Source organism: Podarcis melisellensis (genome assembly GCF_964234715.1).
Source record: "Podarcis melisellensis genome assembly, chromosome: 5".
NCBI lineage: Eukaryota > Metazoa > Chordata > Lepidosauria > Squamata > Lacertidae > Podarcis > Podarcis melisellensis.
In genome coordinates, this window is record NC_138537.1 from 6395507 (window position 1) to 6419177 (window position 23671).

At 43.4% G+C, this 23671-nt stretch overlaps 2 protein-coding genes across 2 annotated transcripts in view; one reads left to right on the top strand and one right to left on the bottom strand.

Annotated features, from left to right (window-relative positions):
* The window catches only part of LOC309369823 (cytochrome P450 2J2-like), a 226942-nt gene that overhangs the window by 125267 nt on the left and 78004 nt on the right, over positions 1-23671 (bottom strand). The window lies entirely within an intron of this gene.
* LOC309369825 (cytochrome P450 2J2-like) overlaps positions 1-23671 on the top strand; it is a 39927-nt gene that overhangs the window by 7298 nt on the left and 8958 nt on the right. The window contains exons 3-8 of the mRNA XM_081911168.1: positions 6812-6961; positions 7164-7324; positions 8836-9012; positions 11800-11941; positions 13505-13692; positions 14118-14259. Coding sequence (XP_081767294.1) covers positions 6812-6961; positions 7164-7324; positions 8836-9012; positions 11800-11941; positions 13505-13692; positions 14118-14259 — 960 coding nt within the window. The remainder of the gene's footprint in view (positions 1-6811; positions 6962-7163; positions 7325-8835; positions 9013-11799; positions 11942-13504; positions 13693-14117; positions 14260-23671) is intronic.

Below are 23671 nucleotides of genomic sequence, written 5' to 3' on the forward strand. Positions count from 1 at the left end.
ACTGGCAAGTTTGGCCTTGGAGATCAAAACGAAGCAGGGCAAAGGCTAATAGAGTTGTGTCAAGAGAACAAGCTGGTCATCACAAAAACGCTTTTCCAACAACACAAAAGATGACTCTACACATGGACATCACCAGATGGGCAGCATCGAAATCAGATTGATTATATTCTCGGCAGCCAAAGATGGAGAAACTCTATACAGTCAGCAAAAACAAGACCTGGAGCTTACTGTGGCTCAGATCATGAGCTTCTTATAGCAAAATTCAAGCTTAAACTGAAGAAAGTAGGAAAAACCACTGGGCCAGTAAGATACAATCCAAATCAAATCCCTTAGGAATACACAGTGGAAGTGAGGAACAGGTTTCAGGACTTAGATTTGGTGGACAGAGTGCCTGAAGAACTATGGATGGAGGCTCACAACATTATACAGGAGGCAGCAACGAAAATCATCCCAATGAAAAGGAAATGCAAGAAAGCAAAGAGCCAGACGTCCCGGAGAGTGAAGTCAAATGGGCCTTAGAAAGCACTGCTAACAACAAGGCCAGTGGAAGTGATGGTATTCCAGCTGAACTATTCAAAATTTTAAAAGATGATGCTGTTAACGTGCTACACTCAATATGCTAGCAAGTTTGGAAAACTCAGCAGTGGCCAGAGTATTGGAGAAGATCAGTCTACATCCCAATCCCAAAGAAGGGCAGTGCCAAAGAATGCTCCAACTACCGCACAATTACACTCATTTCACATGCTAGCAAGGTTATGCTTAAAATTCTACAAGGAAGGCTCAAGCAGTATGTGGACCGAGAACTCCCACCAGTTCAAGCTGGATTTAGAAGAGGCAGAGGAACCAGAGACCAAATTGCAAACATGCGCTGGATTATGGAGAAAGCTAAAGAATCCCAGAAAGACATCTACTTCTGCTTCATTGACTATGCAAAAGCCTTTGACTGTGTCGACCACAGCAAACTATGGCAAGTTCTTAAAGAAATTGGAGTGCCTGATCACCTCATCTGTCTCCTGAGAAATCTCTATGTGGGACAAGAAGCTACAGTTAGAAGTGGATATGGAACAACTGATTGGTTCAAAATTGGGAAAGGAGTACGACAAGGCTGTATATTGTCTTATTTAACTTATATGCAGAATTCATCATGCGAAAGGCTGGGCTGGATGAATACCAAGCCGGAATTAAGATTGCCGGAAGAAATATCAACAACCCCAGATATGCAGATGACACAACATTGATGCCAGAAAGTGAGGAGGAATTAAAGAACCTTTTAAAGGTAAAGGTACCCCTGCCCGTACGGGCCAGTCTTGCCAGACTCTGGGGTTGTGCGCCCATCTCACTCAAGAGGCCAGGGGCCAGCGCTGTCCGAAGACACTTCCGGGTCACGTGGCCAGCGTGACAAAGCTGCATCTGGCGAGCCAGAGCCGCACACGGAAACGCCGTTTACCTTCCCGCTGATAAGCGGTCCCTATTTATCTACGGTCCCTATTTATTTATCGGACACGACTAAACGACTAAACAACAACAACAACATTTATCTACTTGCACCCGGGGGTGCTTTCGAACTGCTAGGTTGGCAGGCGCTGGGACCGAGCAACGGGAGCGCACCCCGCCGCGGGGATTCGAACCGCCGACCTTTCGATCGGCAAGCCCTAGGCGCTGAGGCTTTTACCCACAGCGCCACCCGCGTCCCTAAAGAACCTTTTAAAGAGGGTTAAAAAGAGCAGAGCGCAAAATATGTTCTGAAGCTCAACATAAAAAAAAAGAAGATCATGGCCACTGGTCCCATCACCTCCTGGCAAATTGAAGGGGAAGAAATGGGGTGCAGTGAGAGATTTTACTTTCTTGGGCTCCATGATCACTACAGATGGTGACAGCAGCCACAAAATTAAAAGACTCCTGCTTTTTGGGAGAAAAGCAATGACAAACCTAGACAGCATCCTAAAAAGCAGAGACATCACCTTGCCAACAAAGGTCCGCATAGTAAAAGCTATGGTTTTCCCAGTAGTGATGTATGGAAGTGAGAGCTGGACCATAAAGAAGGCTGATCGCCGAAGAATTGATGCTTTTGAATTATGGTGCTGGAGGAGACTCTTGAGAGTCCCATGGACTGCAAGAAGATCAAACCTCTCCATTCTGAAGGAAATCATTCCTGAGTGCTCACTGGAAGGACAGATCGTGAAGCTGAGGCTCCAATACTTTGGCCACCTCATGAGAAGAGAAGACTCCCTGGAAAAGACCCTGATGTTGAGAAAGATGGTGGGCAGAAGGAGAAGGGGACGACAGAGGATGAGAGGGTTGGATAGTGTTCTCAAAGCTACCAGCATGAGTTTGTCCAAACTGCGGGAGGCAGTGGAAGACAGGAGTGCCTGGTGTGCTCCGGTCCATGGGGTCACGAAGGGACACGACTAAATGACTAAACAACAACAATTAAACTGTCAGAGATTGCATCTTGTGTGGGAGAGCCTACCAACCTGACAGCTTGCCAAATCTCTCTTCTCTCACACCGAGGGACGATAGAGAGCAGAATGCAAGGGGAAGTACCTGAGGGTGTGGACGCAATGGGGGCTGGAGCAGCGGGAGTGGGGGCTGGAGAGTCCAGGGATGCCATAAATGAACTGCAGCAGTACAGCTTGCAGCTGAAATCACAGCTAGATACCCTCACCTGGCCCTGGGCGAAGAAAGACTGCATTTAGAGGCAGAAAGGACTCTCAGAGCCAGTAAACCCCTCTAAATACATAGCTTACCTGGCGGACTATCTTGTCTTTAAAATGAAGCTCTGTATTTTCTGGATGTGGGAGCAATGGATTTTAAGTCTGATAAGGAGAGAGTGTTAGGATATTTCCGTTCCACCTTAAAAAGGGAGCAGGTTGTTGTGTCACAGCCTGCGTATTCCTGTTCACAGGATGTTTTCTGTTTTGTTCTCTCTCTCTGTGCCTGAGACATCGAAGCAGGCAGTCATGATTTTTCTTTCTTCTGACCAACGCTGAATAAAGTTGTAAATAATGCTCTCCTGAGTGCATCTTTCGTTGTGCGAACTCTGCTGAAAGAGCGTGCACCAGCCTTGGAATGTGGCATGTTATTTCTGAGGCTCGTGTCATTAATTGACTGATACTGTATCTACGGGAGATCGATGGATCATCTGGAGACGGCGTGGGGGCATGATGGCCTTTGTCTCCCTGGCAGTATCCCAACAGAGAGTGCCATATTTAATTGGCATGTTAGAAGGCAATGCTAAAGGATGGGCGATTCCTCTAATGGCAGCCAAGCACCGCACCCTCTCAATCCTGGGGGAGTTTTTGGAAACTATGGATGGAATCTTTAATGATCCCCTGCAGAATGTTACCTCTGCACAACAACCGTTAAACCTCCACCAGGGGAGCGATTCTGTCTCCACGTTATGGACTGCATTCAATGTGTTAGTTCAAAAGCTTGGGTGGCAAGCAAACAGTCAGCCTTTGGCAGCCATGTACTGGGTTGGGTTGAATGAACTGATATCAGGTGAACTGGCGAGAATGCTGCCCACGGACTCTTTGGATGATCATAGAATCATAGAGTTGGAAGAGACCACAAGGGCCATCGAGTCCAACCCCCTGCCAAGCAGGAAACACCATTAGAGCACTCCTGACATATGGTTGTCAAGCCTCTGCTTAAAGACCTCCAAAGAAGGAGACTCCGAGCTTCACTGATGTGGTCCGAGCTTCACTGAAGCTTGGACTGAGGCAGCAGCAGTGGACGTTGGAGAAGAGGCGGCAAGGACGGCCCATGGTTGTGAAAAGCCACATTCCTAACATGCCTGAGCAGAGAGCTGGCAGCATGCCCAGACAGGGAGACCTTCCAGAGCAGATGCAACTGGGCTCAGCAGGGAGGGGGAACCCTGGAACAGTTTGAATGGTGGGGGGCCAACGTCACAAACGTTGCTTTGCAGGTGGGTGATCTGGACATTTGGCAAGACTGTGTCCAAGCAAGAAGACTGGGGGTTTTCTGTCTGGGGTTTGTGGAGTTTGGTGGTTATAGAGTTAACCTCCTTGTGTTCTGCCCTGGGGGAGGAGCGTCTCAGTGACGCCGCACTGTATGTGCTCTTTGTTCTGTGAGAGTTGGTTTCACTTTCCTCCCAGAGCGAGAAAGACAGGTTGGGTTTAATCTCCAATGGAATGGAATGTTTTGCTTGTAAATAAAGCTTTTAGTTAGAAGAAGCTGTGCCTGAACTATTTTCACTCCCTTTTTCTCTCACACGGAAGACTGCTGCGTTTCTGCTATTTGTATTTCTCAAAGTTGACGCAGAGGAAATGGCCAGACAGAGAAAAGCAATAAATCTGTGTAGAGGGAGGTCCAAAATCTAAGGAAGCACTGGCGGGAAACGGGAAACCCCAGTCCATGAAGGAGGCTGGCAGCTGGGAAGGAAGTCAGTAAAGAGCCCTCAGATTGAAACGGCGGTTCCTGGGTTCACGGTGCCAGTGACACTACAACTCCCAGACAGCTGCAGGGTGCAGGTCTAGGGACTCATATACTCAGGGGCTTCCCTGGACTTTTTAGACTCAGACTTTGTAGAGCAGCAGAAGCTGGGCACGCAGCGACAAGAAGCCCCATTGGAAGTGCAACAAATTGATGGCAGGCTGTTGGTGGGGAGGCAAGTTGCCTATGCCACATGGCCCATGGGGGTGGAGTTGTAAGGCCACAAGGAGACAATGATGTTTCACATCACCAAGTTAGCTCACAAAGCATGATCCAGTAATAGCATGGGCGCAGCGTTCTTTAACGTTTGATTCAGCTTACTGCCAAGCACACTGCCTAGGGTTCGAAGTGCCAATAGAGGTAGGAGCCAATGGGAGAGAGGTAGGGGAGAAAACTCATGGGGGAAGAGAGCCTATGTGTTCTGTGAAAAGGAGGCAAATAGGTTACCCACCCCACAGACCTTATGATTGCAAAACAGACTTGGTGCCTGGTGCCAACCAGTCATCTATATTCCATGTCAGAAGCAGAATTAGCCAACTTGTGGGAGTTTCTGAAGAAGAACTTGGAACGTGAGTTTATTAGGCTGTCATGAGCACCTGGTGGGTCACCAGTGTTCTTGTGAACAAGAAAGACACCCCCGAAAGACGTCTCATGGTGAACTACAAAAAAACCAACAGCCTCATGATTCCTTGTCAATACCCCTTGGCACATATTGGTGACCTGCTGGAGAGGTTACAGTCGGTGAAATTTTTTACCAAGCTGGACCTGAGGGGGGCATACAATTTGATACATGTGAGACAAGGGGACAAGTGGAAAATGGCTCATAATACCAGATTTGGAAGCTTTGAATACTTAGTTATGCCTTTTGGGCTACAATCGGGCACGGCCACATTCCAGATGTTCATCAATCATGTACTGGCAGATTTATTGGACAATACAGTTTTGTGTTACCTAGATGATGTGCTGATCTACTCTGAGAACCCAGAAGAGCACGTGCGACACGTGACGGAGGTGCTGCATAGACTAAGGACACACCGCCTCTAGGCGAAATTGGGAACATGCCAGTTTCATGTCAAGGGGGTGGAATTTGGGGTTATCACATCTCTCCTGAAGGGGTGTACATGGACCTAGCCAAGGTGCAGGCGGTGTTAGATTGGCAGAAGCCAGACTAAGAAAGACGCACAGAGATTCTTAAGCTTTGCTAATTATTACCAGAAGTTCGGGTCCAATTATTCTTGGCTCATGGCTTTCCTTACAGACTGCTTGAGGAGCAAGAAGCCATTCTTCTGGACAGAGGAGGCACAAGATGCGTTTGGGAAGCTCAAGATGCATTTGAGAAGCAGCGGAGGAGTACCTGCATCACACAGATCCACATCAACCAATGGTGGTGGAGACGGGCGTGTCAGAAAATGCCATAGGAGCTGTGTTGCTACAAGAAGACTGTAACAGAGATTTGAGGCTGTGTGCCTTCCACTCCCAAAAGTTGAATGCTTCAGAATGGAATTACACCATTTAGGAGAGAGAATTGCTCACCATAAAAGAAGTGCTGGGGGTGTGGAGACATTTCCTCTAAGGAGCACAACACCAAGTGGAGGTACACGGACCACAAGAACTTAGAACATTGGCTAATGGTGAGGCATCTGAACCAGAGGCAAATTAGATTGGCACAGTTTTTTTGCTCTTTTCGACTTCCGAATCTGATACATGCCGGGGCACCAGAACCAGAGGGCGGATGTCCTGTCCCGGAAGCTGGAGTATCTGGAGGGGGAGTCAGCCACCGGGCTGAGGCATATTCTGATCCCGGAACAATTACAGCTGGTGGCAGCACCCGTAGTTGAAACCGCAGACTTCAAGATACAGATGGAAGTGGATCGAATAGTACTCTTCCAATCCTGTATTATGAGTTTATCTCCCCCCAAAAAATTCCAACCATCCTTCCATGTTTAAAAACAATAAATCCATCATTTTTATTTTAAAAGGAAACTCTCCTCTGTAGTCTTTTATTTTAAAATAATCCATAGTTATTTACTTGTATATTCATTATTTTACACCCAGTTGTATATCTTGCGATGGCATTTCCTGTAGGTACATTTAGCAAGAGAAAAAGAAAAGAACTTCCATTTCTACCACTTCCATTCTTTTCCCAATAGGATCACCAGAAGCTTGATAGATTTCCCCTGTAAATTCCCTCCAATTTGTACCCAGAATCCTTTCTGCATCATCTTGTAATTCTTTGCTTTAGAGAGACTAAGCAGCTCTTACAAGCAAGGATATGAACTTCAGTAAACATTGTTCTGAGGTGGCAACTTTTTACATTGATTTCTGCAAGTAATAATTTCTCATTGATTTTCCATAGGTATTGTATTATCAAATGGTCACACCTGGAGGCAACAGAGACAGTTTGGTGTAGTTACTATGCGGAAGTTGGGGTTGGGGAAGAAAGGCATGGAGCACCAAATAGCAGAGGAGGCTCATCAGCTCGTGGAGGTTTTTGCACGTTCAAAGGGTATGTGATGAGGGGTGATGGTGCTGAGCTGGCATATGAAGATTTATTTGTGTACTACGTCTGTCCATTTTAGAAAGGAATGTGATATGTTTTTCTTGGTTCCTAAAGGAGATCCCAGCAGTTTCTCTTGGCCACCATAAAATCCCACTCTCAGTATGAACAGGAGCAGCTGAACTAACATTATTTTAATTTTATTTTGCAGGACAGCCACTTGATCCCTCCTTGCCCATCGCTAATTCGGTCTCCAACGTGATATGTGCTGTGGCTTTTGGTCACCGGTTTGCTCTTGAAGATGAACAGTTCCAGAAGCTGATGGAAGCAATGGATTTTGTCCTAACATTTGAATGTAGCTTTTTTCATTGTGTGAGTAGTCATTTTCATTTCTACTATGCCAAAGAGGTCTCCCTAAATACCACAAATCAGTCTTTTGAAATTGATCTGAGATAAGGGCAACTTATTATCTCACAGCCTGATCAATTTCTCAGGATTACCATTGAGATTTTTTTTAAAAAGGAGTAGGAAGAATTTGTACACTACAGAAGACTCTTTGGAGGAAAGATGGGATAAAAATGGAACAATGGCCTTCAGAACAGGTCATCAAGAGCCCACCAAAGGGGACAGAGGTGAACAAAATAATCTTCTTAAGAAGGGAATTACACAGTTTTGTTGCCATCATTGAAAACCAAATGTATCTGCTCTCTAGCCACTTAGCAATGACAATGATGATGGCGTCCATGGTCAGGCCCCTGCAGCCAGCCTTGGCTGGAATTTTTTAAAAGTAAGAGAGACCTGCAACTCAAGCACTGTCCCTGCTGCTAAGGAAAGCAGCTCCCTTCTTTATGACCCAACTAAACCCTTTTTCCAAACTTAAGTTCGGTTCTCCACATTTCTACACACAATCCTGATCTTTTTTAAAAAAGGACTCATGAAACCTCATCAGCATTTTTCTGCTAATTTATCCTAATGCACACATTTATTTGCAACTTTGCCTGATATACATATTTCTGCAAAGCAGTATATTGTAGGACTGTATATCATTTGCATTTCCATTTTTGTAAGCATCACTTGACTGGGAAACTACAGGCAAATTTATATCAGCAATCAAGGCACATTTTGCAAGAAGGAATTTTATTACTGTGAGCAGTTTCTGCGCTCTGGGCACAGTACTAAGGCTAAAATTTCAGATTAAAACTGCAGAATGGAAGGAAAGGAGGACCTTTTTCTGCCTCCTCACTTCCAGCTTTCATATCTCAGTTTTTAACATTGCTTTATATTAGTGCAGTTTTTATTTTCTTGCTTCTTATGTATTCAGAAAATGCAAGTAATTGATCTGTAATGAGAAAACAAGGAACGAGAAAAAACATCCTTCTTCAAGGTTTAGTTTTTGTAATGAAAGATCAAAATTACTTGACTGGCAAACTGGAAGATTTAATAAATACAACTAAAAATTTAAAAAAATGGAGAAGTGTACATTTTGAACGATGGCTGTCTTTCCATTTGTGTATTAGGGAAATTTGCTTTTAAATGTGAACTTACTTGAATTCCCCCCACCCCCACTTACCATAAAAGGCCACTACCTTGTTCCAGGAGGGGTCCCCTGATTGTGCCCAGTTTTGGAATGATGCCTGGGAGCTGGGAAAATATTTTGAGCCATAGTTTTCTTTCACATTTTCTGCTAGGAATAATTCACAGAATCCAATCATTGGGAGATTCCAGAAAATCAATAGACACCTTCCTTCTTCTTAGTGAGAAACTCATATGCTAGCCTTGAAGAATAATGCAGATCATGTTTTTTAAAGTGCAATTCCAAAGCACAAACGGTGTGACCAAGCTTCCTCATGGTAATGGCAGCATTTCTGCTATCTTTCCTTTAGCTTTATGAGATGCTCCCATGGCTCATGAAACATCTCCCAGGGCCCCACAAGAAGGCCTTGTCCTGCTCAGAGATGGTGATTTCATTTGCAAAGGAGGAGATAGAGAAGCATAAGGAGAATCAGTCTCTGCATGATCCACAAGATCTCATTGATTTCTATCTGCTTCAGATGGAGAAAGTAAGTATCAGCTTTGAAGCTGAATACTGCTCATCCAAGGAATCATTACATTCCCTGTTATAAGTGAATACTAATCTCTTGCCTGGAAACCAGCATCTTTTTTCCTGAATCTCAGTTGAAAATGGCATTGAGTTCCCCCCAAATATTTCTCATAGTCCATTTAGTTGCTAAACATCCATCCATTAGCATTGTTAAAAATGTGAGTGGAAAGAAGTGGAAACCTAAGTGTGTTAAGGGGTCTTGCCTATAGAGCATTCCCTCAGTACATAAATTTCTTTGGATTGATGTTCATCTGACATTCAAATGTGGACTGAGAAAACAGTAAATCCTTAAAAAATGCTCTTAAACTAGAGTATGACTTCAAATTCCTGTCTCATCTATCTTCATGTACTAGAAAGGACAAATGGAAATTCATCTTTCACTCTCTGAACAATGCTTATCATGATGACAAACGAATGGTGAAATATGTTTAGTGTTAAATACCATATTTCACCATAATTGTCACACTTTTATGCCAATTATTCCTTTCAAAAAAGGGGGTGCTTGACGATTATTTGGTGAAAAACCAAGGCATGACCCTTATGTGAGGAAACTGTTTTTATTAACAAACATAATTAAGTTCATATTGCTTATTACTCGTTACTAACTGTTTTTGGTGTGATTAGAATACGCATGGAATACGCATGAACAGGTAAAGGTAAAAGGTAATTCAAATTGGGGTAAGGCAAATTCATGCACGCTTAGAATGCCCGGTGACAGTTATGTGGTGAATGCTTTGTTGTTGTTTTTTAATGAATATTTATTGACATTTTCAAGAGACATATAAGAACAAAAACAAAAATAAACAAAAAAAATATAACAAAAGATACAAAAATCCAAAACTTAAAACTTAAAAAGAAACAATTAAAAACACATAAAATTTCAATTACTTATTTTCTTTTAACTTGTTTCTCAGACTTCCTCACACCTTCCCTTCTTGTATTCCACTTTAAGTTATCAGCTCAGCAAGTCCTTAACTTATTTCTCCACTTTAACTTAGTGATTTAGTCTAACATGCTGTTATTTTACTTTCCTTCTTTCTTCCATTTCCTCAATTTATTTTTGCAAACCTTATTTTTATTTAATTTAAAAACCAATTTTAACTTATCCAATTTTACACATCAATACTTATACTTCATTACTTATTCTTAAACCTTTTTCCTAAAGTCGACCAAAATTTCCCTTCCACGATTTTCCCAATTTCCATACAAATAGCAAAACAAAATAAATACAAAGCATATTATATTTGTATACCCTTTGGATTCCCAAACTCCACCCACCCTTTTCCCGGTTTCAGTCCCCAACGAATGTCCATCAATCTCTATATACTGTTTAGCCTGGAGATCTCACGTCCGAGGCTCTTAAATCTCAGTTCCTCTCTGCCGGTCTTTTTGATAGTCCTTAATGTTAAACCCCAAAGCTCGAAGAGGCTCCGGCCCAACAGGATCCATGTTTCTTCCAGCCAGACCTCCATATTTAAGAACAAAGCCTATGGGGTACTCCATCTCTTGTTTCATACTCCTTTCAGGTCCAAGTGCCCCCAAAGTTCCAACTTTCGCCTTAAGCAAATTTGTAATCCTCAGGTCTTCAGATCTCCACATAAGGAGATCCCTCCATTTTTCAATCTCCAGTTCAGGCCAGGCTTTCCACATCAGATTTTTATTTTCCTTTTTTGTCTTCATGTCAGGCCTCAAATTGTAACTCTCCTTTAGCATCTGCAAAATTTCAGTTCCTCCTTCCTTTTCTTCAGGAACAACATATGTCCCCTGCTCCATATTGTCAAAACTTTCAGTTTCCTCTAATTGTTCAGTTGAATGGGCTTCCTGTTTCATATCCTTATCAGATTCAACAATGTTATTTACTGTCAAGACTAGAGCTGTAGCATTTATAGCCAAAACATTGAATTGGCCTTGTAACTTTCCCAAGAGAACAAATGCTCTATCCAACTCAGCTTGGATTTTCCCTCCTCCAGCCATTCCTGTAATGTCACTAAACCCCTCTAGGGGGATTTTAGTTCCTTAATAATAATAATTTTAATAATAATAATAATAATTAATAATAATTTTAGTTCCTTAATATGTGGTGAATGCTTTGGGACTGATTTTAGGGCTTGAAAAAAGGAGCTTGACTATTATGTGGTGGTGACCATTAGGCAGTGAAATACGGTAGCACACATTTTTAACATCTGCTGCCAGAGTGTCCATTGGACCCTTCTCTTCATGCCAGCAATGGGTTATTATGCCCACCTACAGATCCTGAAATCTAGCACCAGCAGCTACTGCTATATACAGAGCAGAGTGTGTGGGGGTTTCTTATCAAAACCAGCTATGAAGCAGAGGGCCAGCCCACCCACGAGGCAGGATGTGGCAGCTGCCTTGGGCAGTGGAATGCCAACAGGAGGCATCTCTGGGGATGTGCTGCCTAGCCAGCTGCTAGTGGAGAAGCAAAGTGGGCAGCTTCTGGCAAGATTTCAACAAAATCTTTCAAGATCTCACCTAGTCCCCAGTTGCTGTTGCCACTTTGTAGGCACTGCTGTGCAACCCAGGTAAGCAGGCAGCAGCAACAGTACGGCAATGGTGGCAACACCTTCCCATTTCACCTCAGGCAGTGTAAGAGGACACCCCACCCCTCATGAGGCATGTGGGGGTGGTATGGTAATAAATGTGGGGGGAGAGGATAAAGTAAGTGCTGAAGGACAAATTGTAATGCATGTAAATGACATGTCACTTTCCCCATTTTCAACACCAGAGCAAGAATGACCCAGAGTCCACCTATGATGAAGAAAACTTGGCCCAGTGCATTTTTGACCTCTTTGTAGCAGGGACAGAGACAACCACAGGTTCTCTGAAATGGGCACTTCTCCTCCTGGCAAGTCATCCAGATGTCCAAGGTGAGAGAGGAGAGCCAGGACTTCTCTTGATCACTAGAGCGGAGCATAGTTCTTTAAAGGTTTCATATTGGAAAGAGTTAAAAGTGAGTTTATGATGTAAGTTTTGGAAGCCAAATGTTATTGAAATAAGCTAAAGGTGCTCCACTGCATGAGGGACACGGGTGGCACTGTGGTCTAAACCAGTGAGCCCCTTGTGCTTGCTGATTACAAGGTTGGCAGATCAAATTCGTGTGACAGGATGGGCTTCCGTTGCTCTGTCCCAGCTTCTGCCAACCTAGCAGTTTGAATGCATGCCAGTGCAAGTAGATAAATAAGTACTGCTGCGGCGGGAAGGTAAACACCGTTTCCATGCACTCTGGCACTCATCATGGTGTCCAGTTGCACCAGATGTAATATATATAAGTGTGTGTGTGTGTGTGTGTGTGTGTGTATAATTTCTATTTGTACCTCGCCCTCCGCAGCCGAGACCGGGCTCAGGGCGGCTAACAACCAATAATAAAAACAAGTTGATTAAAATACAATTTGAAAGATTAAGATACAACATTAAAACAATTAGGGAGCAATCTCTTCATAGGAGGAGAAAGGAAAAAGAAAGAGGAGGAGGGAATTAAACTGATTCTGAGCCAAAGGTCAGGTGGAACAACTCTGTCTTACAGGCCCTGCAGGTGGAAATCAGATCCTGCATGGCCCTGGTCTCAAGAGACAGAGCAATCCACCAGACCGGAGCCAGTGTTGAGAAGGCCCTGGCTCTGGTTGAGGCTAATCTAACTTCCTTAGGGCCCGAGACCTCCAGGGTGTTGCTATATATGGACCTTAAGGTCCTCCATGGGGCATACCAGGAGAGGCGGTCCCGTAGATACAAGGGTCCTATGCCGTGAAGGGCTTTAAAAGTCAAAACCAGCACCTTAAATCTGACCATGTACTCCACTGGGAGCCAATGCAGCTGGAAAAGCATTGTTTTCTGGGTCATGTGTCCAGTAGCACCTTATAGGCCAATTAAGTTTGTTCTTGGTATGAGCTTTCGTGTGCATGCACACTTCTTCAGATACACAGAAGCTAAGACCAAGAACAAACTTAGTTCGTCTCTAAGGTGCTACTGGAAACATGACCCAGAAAACTATCTGTGGACAAACACTGTCTCCTTCATCTCCTTCCTTTGACTGGACTTAACCGTCCAGAGGTCCTTTACTTTTACCTTTACATGTGTAACATTAGCCAAAGATCAGATGGAGAATACACACACACACACACACACACACACAAACACACACACACACACACACACACATTACAGACAGCCTTTGATCCCAGCCCTTCAGCAAATCCAGCCAGCAGAAACATCTGAGATAAGCTTCACTTCCAAAGATTTCACACCTGGGATCTAGACTGAGGAAGAACCATGTACACAGACTTGAGCTCTTTGGAGGACCAGGTGAGCTGAAAATGCAAGAAACTGGGACTCATTCACAGAGATTTATGGAATGTGTTCAAGGGAATTAAATGTCCATCTGAAATAAAATGCAGTATTCACAATAAACCTTCTGTTTCCATCATTCTCTTCAGATAAAATGCACAAGGAAATAGAAGATGTCATAGGTTCTGCTCACTCAATCTGCTATCAAGATAAGAAGAAACTGCCCTACACCAATGCTGTGATTCATGAAATGCAGCGCTTTAAATATGTCCTTTTTGGGGGGTTACCTAGGCAATGTACAAAGGATTTGAAGCTGCGTGGTTTTCTCATTCCCAAGGTATAACAGTGTGATACAACTGCACTCCTGTAGCCCAAGAGCAAAGAGCAGCAGAAGGTTGCATATTGAGAGATGCTGCCAGGCATACAGGAACTTCCTGTCTAGTCAAAAATCTGAAGGGCAAGAGCAGGAGCTCCATCTGCAGACATGTTTCACCATTGGCAAGTGCCATTCCATGGGGCAATTGTGGCATGTAGTGGCCAGAGGTCTCAGCCTGGTTGTGAGCTTTCATTTTAAAAGTGGTGGGGAAAATTCCTCTTGTGTTCCTGCCTATTCAGAAAGTATTTTAAGGTGAAGAATACAAAACCACCCCCCAAATATATATATACACATGTCTCTGCAAAGATTAGTTTTGGAATAGTGTGGGACAATCCAGAAATGTGTTGATCTGAATGCATTCCAAGTCACTTGTTTCTTATTTGCAGGGGACTATTATTGTTCCCGATCTGCGCTCTGTTCTTCTTGATCCAACACGATGGGAGACACCTGCAGAGTTCAACCCAAATCATTTTTTGGACAAGGATGGACAATTTGTGAACAGAGAAGAATATTTGCCATTTGGTGCAGGTAAATGCAGAAGACCAAGCTATGTTGTGATCTGTAGATGTGCTTACTGGTCTGCTTCCAGGAAATGACATCAGCAGCAGCACAGGAGGGAGTGGGCCGGAGCAGAAGCAGTGTCTTTCTGGCTGGAGTGGCAGCGCTGGTCAGCAGAATGGGGCAGGGAGTGGCAAGTTAAGGGGATCCACACATGCACATACAGTTATGTGGCCTCCATATGTACCTCCCTACATTTGCCACCCCCTTCATGGATCACTGCCTTGCCGTGGCGAAGGGGCTTAAATAACTCAGAGAAGCTATGAGCTATGCCATGCAGGGCCACCCAAGAGGGACAGGTCATAGTGGAGAGTTTTGACCAAACGTGATCCACCTGGAGCAGGAAACGGCAAGCCACTCCAGTATCCCTGCCAAGAAAACTCCATGGACAAAGGCAACAGGCATATAAAAGTTATGACACTGGAAGATGAGCCCCTCAGGTCGGAAGGCGTCCAACATGCTACTGAGGAAGAGCGGAGGACAAGTACAAGTTTACGAGCTGTCCATATCTTTCTGGTATATTTCCTCTGGGTATTCTTGCTACCTCTTCTTGATGTCTTCTGCTTCTCAAAACAAAAAAAAAATCCTTCCAGTAGCACCTTAAAGACCAACTAAGTTAGTTCTTGGTATGAGCTTTCGTGTGCATGCACACTTCTTCAGATACACTCAAACAGAAGTCACCAGACCCTTCTATATAGTGAGAAGGTGGGGAGGGGTATTACTCAGAAGGGTGGTGGGAATGGGTGATGGGCAGATAGCTGTGATGAGCCTGTTGACGACTCTTAACAACTGCAATAGGTCTTACAGGAAAAAGCAAGGGGTGAGAAGGTGAAAAATGGCTTTGTCATGTATAATGAGATAAGAATCCAATGTCTTTGTTCAGACCAGGACTCTCCATGGTTTTAAATTTGCTTCTGTTAGGCGCTTACCACTTTTGTCCTTTATTATGGTAATCATTATACAAAATGTTCCTTTCATATCTTCAATTTTCTTGAACAGATCTCTCTTTTTTTTAACTTCTTTTTATTCATTTTCTATAACCAAACAACAACAAAAAGAGAAAAAGAAAAATAGCCAACATATATATAAAAAAGAAAACATCAACCAAAACAAAACACCTAAACCAACCAAAAACAAACATTAATTAACAATAAATAATGAATGACTTCCCTCCATCTCGGTTTTGGGTTATGTGAATATTAAATCCATTCTGCAGTTTTTCATTTTTTAACATAAACACATCGCAAGGGTTATATTAAACCTACTGTGATTTTTATATCTCTAGAATTTGTTTCCATATATGTTATGAATTTAGACCAATCGTCAATAAACTTTGTACCTTTTTGCTTTCTAATATTCTGCATCATTTTTGCCAAATCCATATACTCAAATAATTTAATTTGCCAATCTTTAACGGTCGGGGTATTTGGGGTTTTCCAATTTTGTGCTAACAGAATCCTGGCAGCTACAGTTGCATATTGAAACATTATATAATCTTCTTTCTTAATCTCCTCTCCGATCATTCCCACAAGGAAGGCTTCGGGCTTTTTGACAAAGGTGTATTTAAGTATTTTCTTTAGTTCATTGTAGATGGAATCCCAATTTCTCCTTCTCCTCCACAATTTGTCTTGCCAAAGTAGATTTCTGTACCAAGTCCTGAATTATTTCTGTGTTGGTGCTCACTTTTTGTCTCAAATTAATCACTTTTTGTCCCAAGTTAACAATTTTAGTGGTCATGTCACCCGTCTTGTTATGAAGCTGTTCCAGCGAATAGCTTATCTTACATAATACAGTCACTATGGCTTCTCCTGTCAACATTCTTAAATGGTCCAAGGTCAATCCTGGTTCTCACAATTTCTTATCTTACAGCTGGAGATTCCCCAGTTCCACTCCTGTAACAGTTTCAAAAGCTCCCTCTAGAGGGAAACACTCTCCACTTGTATCAATCCTTTCAAACACAACTCAGGCAATAAAAATAGTTTCAATTTTCAGTTACTTTTCCTCCTTTTTAAACGCAGAAGAGGACAGTGGAAACAGTATACTTCTCTTATTTAGTTAGCTGTCAAATACGTTCTGTTCACAGTCAATGAACTCTCCCAAAACGTCACTCTTTCTAGCAGCCCATTTCCAGGTTTGGAGCGGTGGTAATTTGATTTTTCACTGCAGGCTCGCTAGGTTCAAAAATTTCCCCCCTCTTCTCCTGCTTCCAAGGGGGGTTTGGTGATTTTGACCGATGGAAATTTAATCCTTTGCCAAAGGTTTTCCAAGACTTTAGCTTGTAACGTCTTTGCTTCAATCTATTTACAAAAAAGGAAGGCGGACTTCCTGTTTAAAACCTTCCCGTTTCGATGCCAAATTGAAATATTTAAAGTTCCAATTTTCCGTTCTACTCACAGGTAGTTGTTTAAAGTCCAATTGTCCACAGGAAAAGTCAGCGCTCTCCGGCATCAGCAATGCGGCTTCACCCCGTGAAAGAAGTAGTCAATTCGAAGCACCGCGCCACTCACCCCACGTCGCTCCGGATCCCCAAAACAGGGTTTCCCCGCGAGTAGGGGAGGCGCAAAAGGTGCTAGCCGAACCCCAAGTTCACAAGCTTCTCCCGCCTGTGATTTCAGTGGGTCTCCGCCTTCGCCGTGGCAGTCAGACCCTGGTTTTCACGGAGCAAGTTCCTCCCGATCGGAGGGGCTCCGCCATTGCCGGAGGTGCCAACCCGGAAGTCCTCCGTTTAAGAGGTCCTTCTTGTCTCTCCTTGCTATTTTTTTGAAATCTGCATTCAATTTCCTCTATCTTTCACTATCTCCCTCGCATTTTGCATGTCTTCTCTCCCCCGCTATTTGTAAGGCCTTGTTGGACAGCCACTTTGCATTCTTGTATTTCCTTTTCATTGGGATGGTTTTCGTTGCTGCCTCATGTATAATGTTGGGATTTGGATTGGATTGATCTTTATTACGGCCATTGGCCCGTCACATGACAGTTTCCCATACCACCATAATGTACTTGAACCTTCAAATTTAAAACCGCCAAAACTTAGAAAAAACAGACAAGAACCAAAGCAAAACAAAAACAAAAGACCAACATCATACATTACAATAAATTTGTAACATAAACATTGCCCTCTGCTCATAAATTAATAGAAGACATCAATGGTGATATCACCTAATTACATCCTAAAACATAGTTCATGGTTTAAAGGGATTATCCGAGCCACACAAGAGTCCGTTTCTCTTCTTTAGGGATAGGACGCTGATCAAGAATCTGGCAACCATGAGTGATCTTAGGGGGTCATCATCATTTAATAGATATCTCAGTTTGGCTTCAAATCAAATCAAATCAAAACTTTATTAGCAAAGCCAACAGGCCACAGCTATACAAGAGTTAAAAGTGAAAATAGGGATAAAAGGAAGAAAAGAACAAGCAAAAGGAGGTCCGTCAGATGAACAAGTCTGTCACTCAGATGGTGGCCCTCAATTTCACAGCTCTCTCGATGTACCTCGCGACCTTCTCTGTTATCTGACTATCCGTATCAGATAATAGAAAATACAGTGTAATGTCTGGTGAACGGCCGGGGTTGGAGAGAATGAGTGGAGTAATAATCTCATTCCTTAGGTCTTTGTAAAGGGGGCAAGATAGAAGGACGTGGGACACTGTTTCCGTGTTACCATCTCCACATGGGCAAAGTCGTTTTTCAAATGGAGTCTTTTGGTAACGACCTTCGAGTACAGCAGAGGGAAGAACATCCCATCTAGCCAATGTAAAGGCACGTCTGTATTTTGGGATGGTTAGTTTAAACAGATATGAAGCTGGAGAGTCAAAATGAGAAGGGGGAAAGTAGGTATACCATGGGCACAGTTTCTTTAAGATAGTCAGGTTGTTTTGTCGTTCAATGTCTTTCAGGCGCTGGCCTATTAGACTCTTTGCTTTAATGAGGCCCATTGATAGTAGGGACTGTGAATGCAGACCGCATGTAAGGAGTTTTTGATGCACAGTTTTGAACCACTTGCTTTTGTGAGGGTCTTGCATTACTAGAGGCAGTAGACCAGGTGGATTCAGATTAAGACGAAGCCAATAGTTGAATGTTCTCTGCCAGGTCCGAGTTTCCACAGATGGAAGGCAGGCCTCGAGTCGTAATGCTGCGTTTGGAACACAGGAGGGGACGCCGAATATCTGCCTTAGAAATTTAGACTGAACAGTTTCAAGACTGGAGCAGTGGTTCCCCGTCCAGATTTGTGCCCCGTACAGTAACTGCGCCAGAGGTTTTGCTTGAAAAACTTCAAGGGCTGCTGGGATGTATCTGCCCCCCTTCGTGTAAAAGAAGCGGGACAGCATCTTGATACTTTGAGCTGCTTTTTCTTTGGCACATTTTTGATGGACATCCCAGGACCCGGTCGACTGGAAAACGATACCCAGATATTTGAAGGCTTTAACCTGTTCAATTGTCTGGTTATCCATCCTCCAGCTGTACTGTCTGTGTTTCCTTGCAAAAACCATAATTTTGGTTTTCTGATAGTTTATTTCAAGTTGCTCTCTCCTACAGTATGCTGAAAATTCACCTATGAGCCTATTTAAGCCTATTCTTGTTCGAGATAGGAGTATCGCATCATCAGCATACAAAAGCACTGATATTGATTTGTCAGCCAGTTTGGGGGCGTGGAAGTCCGGAGATGACAAACAGTTAACCATATCATTGATGTAGATGTTGAATAGAACTGGGGCCAGGATGCAACCTTGCTTGACCCCCTTACTGACAGGAACTGGTCCTATAAGATGGCCATTTAATGAAGTTCTTACATGCAGCACCGTGTCTTTATATAAACAGCTGATCAGAAATAATAGTCTTTTGTCTATACTTGATGTGCTCAATTTATCCCAGAGTCTTACACGTGGAATTGAATCGAAAGCAGCCTTTAGATCGATAAAGGCTGCATATAACACCCCACGGGATTTTTTGGCATATTTGTCAATTAAATAGGCTAGGGTGAAGCAATGGTCTATGGTGGATCTGCCTTGCCTGAAACCCGCTTGCTCTTCCGCTAGAATAGCTTCAGTTTCCAGCCAGCTAGTTAGCTTGATATAAAGATGTTTGGCATATAGTTTGCTGGGTATAGGCAGAAGGCTGATTGGTCTATAACTCGCCGGGTCTGTCATGGGTCCTTTTTTATAGATTGGGATAATTATTGCCTCAGTCCAACCATCTGGGAGTAAACCCGTTGAGTCGATCCAAGAAAATAAAGACGCCAGCAGGGGGGCCCACCAGCCAATGTTGGACTTCAGAAGTTCGGCAGGATGTAATCATTCCCTGGGGCCTTGTTGTTCTTTAATTGTGCGATTAAATTCTCAACTTCCTTTGCAGTTACTGGTGGCCAATGAGGTAGGTCCTCCAATTGAATGCATAGTTTGTAATGTTGGGCTTCCTGGTCATAGAACAAAGATTGAAAATGGCGCAACCACTCCATTGGTTCCACTGTACAGATGGAATTAGTACGCTCCTGGTCCAGTAGACCAGATATGGTTCGCCAAAAGCAAGTAGTATCTTTCTCGTGCGATGCCTTAACCAAACTGTGCCATGCGGCTCTTTCAGCTTCCAGTTTCTTTCTCCTTAGTAATTGTTTGTAAGACCGTCTCAGATAAATATAAGCATTAAGTAGGAGGGCAGTCCCTGATTTCCTGTATCTCTGGTAGGCTGTTCTCGTTTGTCTCCTTGTTTGCCTGCACTCCAGGTCAAACCAGCTAGCTCCGTCCTTTGCCCTCTTTGTAGCGGAGCTATGTATCACTGTTGTTAAATGGGGTTTCAATCTTTCCAAAAGTAATTTAAAGCGTTCCATAATCGCATCTACTGAATTGCCTGATACAATAGCGGAGTGAATAAGCTTTAACTCCGCTGACTGAAGAAGGAGGGTTAGATTTTCATTCAGTATTGGGGACCATTTGAGTCTTTTGGGGGCAGGTATATCCAAATTTACAGAAGGTATATATTGTGGCTCGGCAATAGAATAGTCAAAAGGCCGACCTGCAAGCTCTAAAATTAGAGGTAGGTGATCACTCAGAGTATTGTGGCCCACTTGGAACTTCCTTACAAAGCTGTGAGCAAATCTTGAGATTAAGATATAATCTATAACGCTTCCCCCAGCCTTGGAGAAATGGGTATATTCCCCGGGGCGGTCCCCCTCTATATTGCCGTTTAATATCAGCAGTTCCCTCCGTCTGGCAGCCTGCACTAAGCAGAGACCTGGAAAATTACTTCTACTATCTTTGGACAGTCGTGTCGCACCAATATCCGTCTGTTCTTCAGGGTCCATAAATTGGTTGAAATGAGTGTATAGACTGTTGTCATCTGTTCCTATACGAGCGTTGAAGTCTCCACACACAATAGTCAGGGCAGACGGGTAAGTAGATTCGAGAGGCTCTAAAAATGCCTCTAGCTCAGCCCATGTAGCCTTGACAACGGGGTTTTTTTGGCCTGGGGGAATATAGACATTGACCAGCAAGAGAGTAGTTCTCTTGAAGCTAAGTAGAGCGGCTGTTGCTAAAGAATTGCAGCTGGGTAGGGCTGTTAGAGAGTGCGCCAGCTCCGTGGAAATGAAGCAAGCTAGGCCACCACTAGATCTGCCGCCCCTTAGAGATGGAGAGGCAGGCAGGTAGTGGCAGTTATACCCATTAAGAAATATAGGGTCATTCTGCCATGTCTCCTGAAAGAAGATGTTGTCAAATTGCTTAAGGTAGCACAAAAATTGTTGATTATTTTTCTTGGCGTGCCAACCCGCGATATTCCAAGACAGCACTTTTAGGCCCCGGGCCCTTCGGGGAGCTGGATCTATGTCACCACCACGTCCAGCAATTCTTTGGTGTCTAAAAAAACACACCCGTTGGCTCTTTTCGAGGATGACTGCTTGGAGAGAGTGTAGTGATCCTCTTTTCTTGGTGATTTGGGGCTAGATTTTGGAGTTGGGGGGGAAGCTAATTCATTCGGAGACAATTTAAGATAGCTGTGCCAGGAGCTTTGAGGTTTCACACCTTGATTTGGTCTTACTTTATTGTACATCACAGGGGGCTCAGATTGTAATTCCACGTCTACACATTTAAAGGTGCCTCCCACTGTCTTCTTATCCACCAGACATTTGGGAGATATGGGCTGCACATAAGGGTCCTTCATTGTCTCACCTTGATCATCCTTTTTTTCTAGTCTGCTTCGAAGTGAATCAAGTCTTTTCAGGATCTCAGTTTGAGCTGGAGAATGCAGTGACCAGAATCGCTTTATCAGCGAGAGTTCTTCCTCCAAAGCGGAGTCCTCACTATCACACGTGAGAGGCCAGACGCCAGTTGGATGTGGGGCTTCCTTTTTTTCATTTGGTACTGTTTGATGGAGATGATCCTGCTGGAACTTATGCTTTCTATTTCGATGGTTTTGGTGGTTGGTTTTTTCCCTTTTGTGAACTTCCATTCCTATGCTCTTGGGCCCCATCAGAGAGGTTGCAGGTGCTCTATTTTCAAATATTCTTAATAGGACTATTCTTTCTTTTTTGAATAGGTTTTTAGCTCTAAAAATGAAACTGGCCAGATTATGATCTAAAAAAGTAATCAATGCTCGTACCGAGCAATCATCTTGATGTAGATACTCTATAGCGGCTATGTCAGTTGCTTTTACTACCCCCGGTAAAATGCCACTTATAATGGACAAAAAGTGGTCTATACGGTCCAACCCTGCATAAAATCTAGGCGGTTTAGGGTAATTAGCAAAGACAAGCTTTTGTGGGATTAGGACTAAACTCCATTCTCTTTTGGGACACAACATCTGTCGAGCTTGGGAGGAGTGGTTCCCCTCAATAGTTTGGGTCGCCTGCTCACCTCTGTCTACAGATTCTGTGCTGGCCATAAGAGGACTCTGGGGCGGTATAACTGTAGATGGATTAGTTCCTTTGTCCCAGCTCGGTGTTGATTCTTCAAAACTTGATTTAGATTCTTTTATGGGTGTATCTACTTTACGTGTCTCTTTGATGGCACTCGAGTTGGATTTGTTTGTTCCACTTGTAGAAAGGGATGGAAGAAGGTTAAAGAGCTTCTGCCAATATTTTTTACAGGTACGGTGAGTTGTCTTAAGCCGCCTTAGGTTTTTCATATTTTTGCTTTTCTTCATCTTAGGCTCAGCTTTTTTCCTCCGGGGTTTGCTGGGGAGTGGTGGATCCGGGCTGGCTAGGGGATTTGTATTCTGGTCTGAAGCGCTCACATGTTGTTTGAAATTATCCACTAGGGTCAGGAGCAGCCCGTTTGTTATCGCTAAAAAATTTTTAACGTTAAGGAGATCCTTGGAAATCTGGTATATCTGCTCCTGAAGATAATCACCCCACATTTCTGTTCCGCAGTCATTGGCTTTCAACCAATGGGTTGAAAGATTACCTCCAAGTTCCAGCGGTGACAAATGAGGATTGGCATCAGGTGTGTTGGCTGTATTAGCCTTTGTAGCATTCTCTGCTATGGCAAGTTCTTGGGCCAAATTTGTTGGATGGTTTGTCCTCTTGTTGTTTGTTTGCAAGTCCTTTAGCTGTGTTGACCAATCCAACACTGTGAGTGGCAAAGGCATAGCTACATCTAGGATACTCTCATTCTGAGTTCTCTTGCTCGAGTCTTTTTGAGGAAAGTAGCTGGTAATTTTACTTTGTCTCCTTCGGCGCTCCATCGGGCTCTGTGGTGAATTAGGCAAAATTCCTTGGTCCTTGTATTTTTTCCTGGTGAGGACCATAGTGGGTATATGGGTATATATGGATATATGGTAGGGGGTGCTTGCTTAACGGCGGCTTATCTTTTGTTCTAAGCTGGAGTAAACAATAGCAGAAATGCCGATTTGTGGAAGTTGCCTCCTAAACCTCTCCAACCTCTCCAACTTGTTAGTTTCTCCAGCAATTTACATCGGGGCTTGTGAGGTATCAGTCATTTAAAATGTTAGAAAATATTACTGGTCTTAAGCTTTCATACTGTGCCTTGTTTCGTTTAAAATTCAACTAGGTCTTTCTCCCTCATTCGACAGCCTCACGACGTAACCAGTAAAGTAGCTAGGCAGTATAACAAAGCAGAAAAAAAACAAACAAAAGTCCCTTGGAATAATTATCGGGTTGAACTTGCCTTGTGTTTCTTGGGGTTATAGCTGCTTCAATTCCTTCCTTTTTTTTATAGATAAAAAGCTCGGCGTCCTTCCAAAGGAGTAGCTGGCCTCCCCGTCTGCTAATTACCAGCTTCGTGAAGATAGGGCGGCTTGCTGAGCCTCTTTTGGATAAAAATAGGCCTTTGGCAGTTAATAAAAAAAGAGTGGTAGTTTAAAACTGCTAAGCTCGGTTAAAAAAAGGAAAAAGAAAAAAAAAAGCTTTAAAAGTGCTGATAAATACTGATAAAT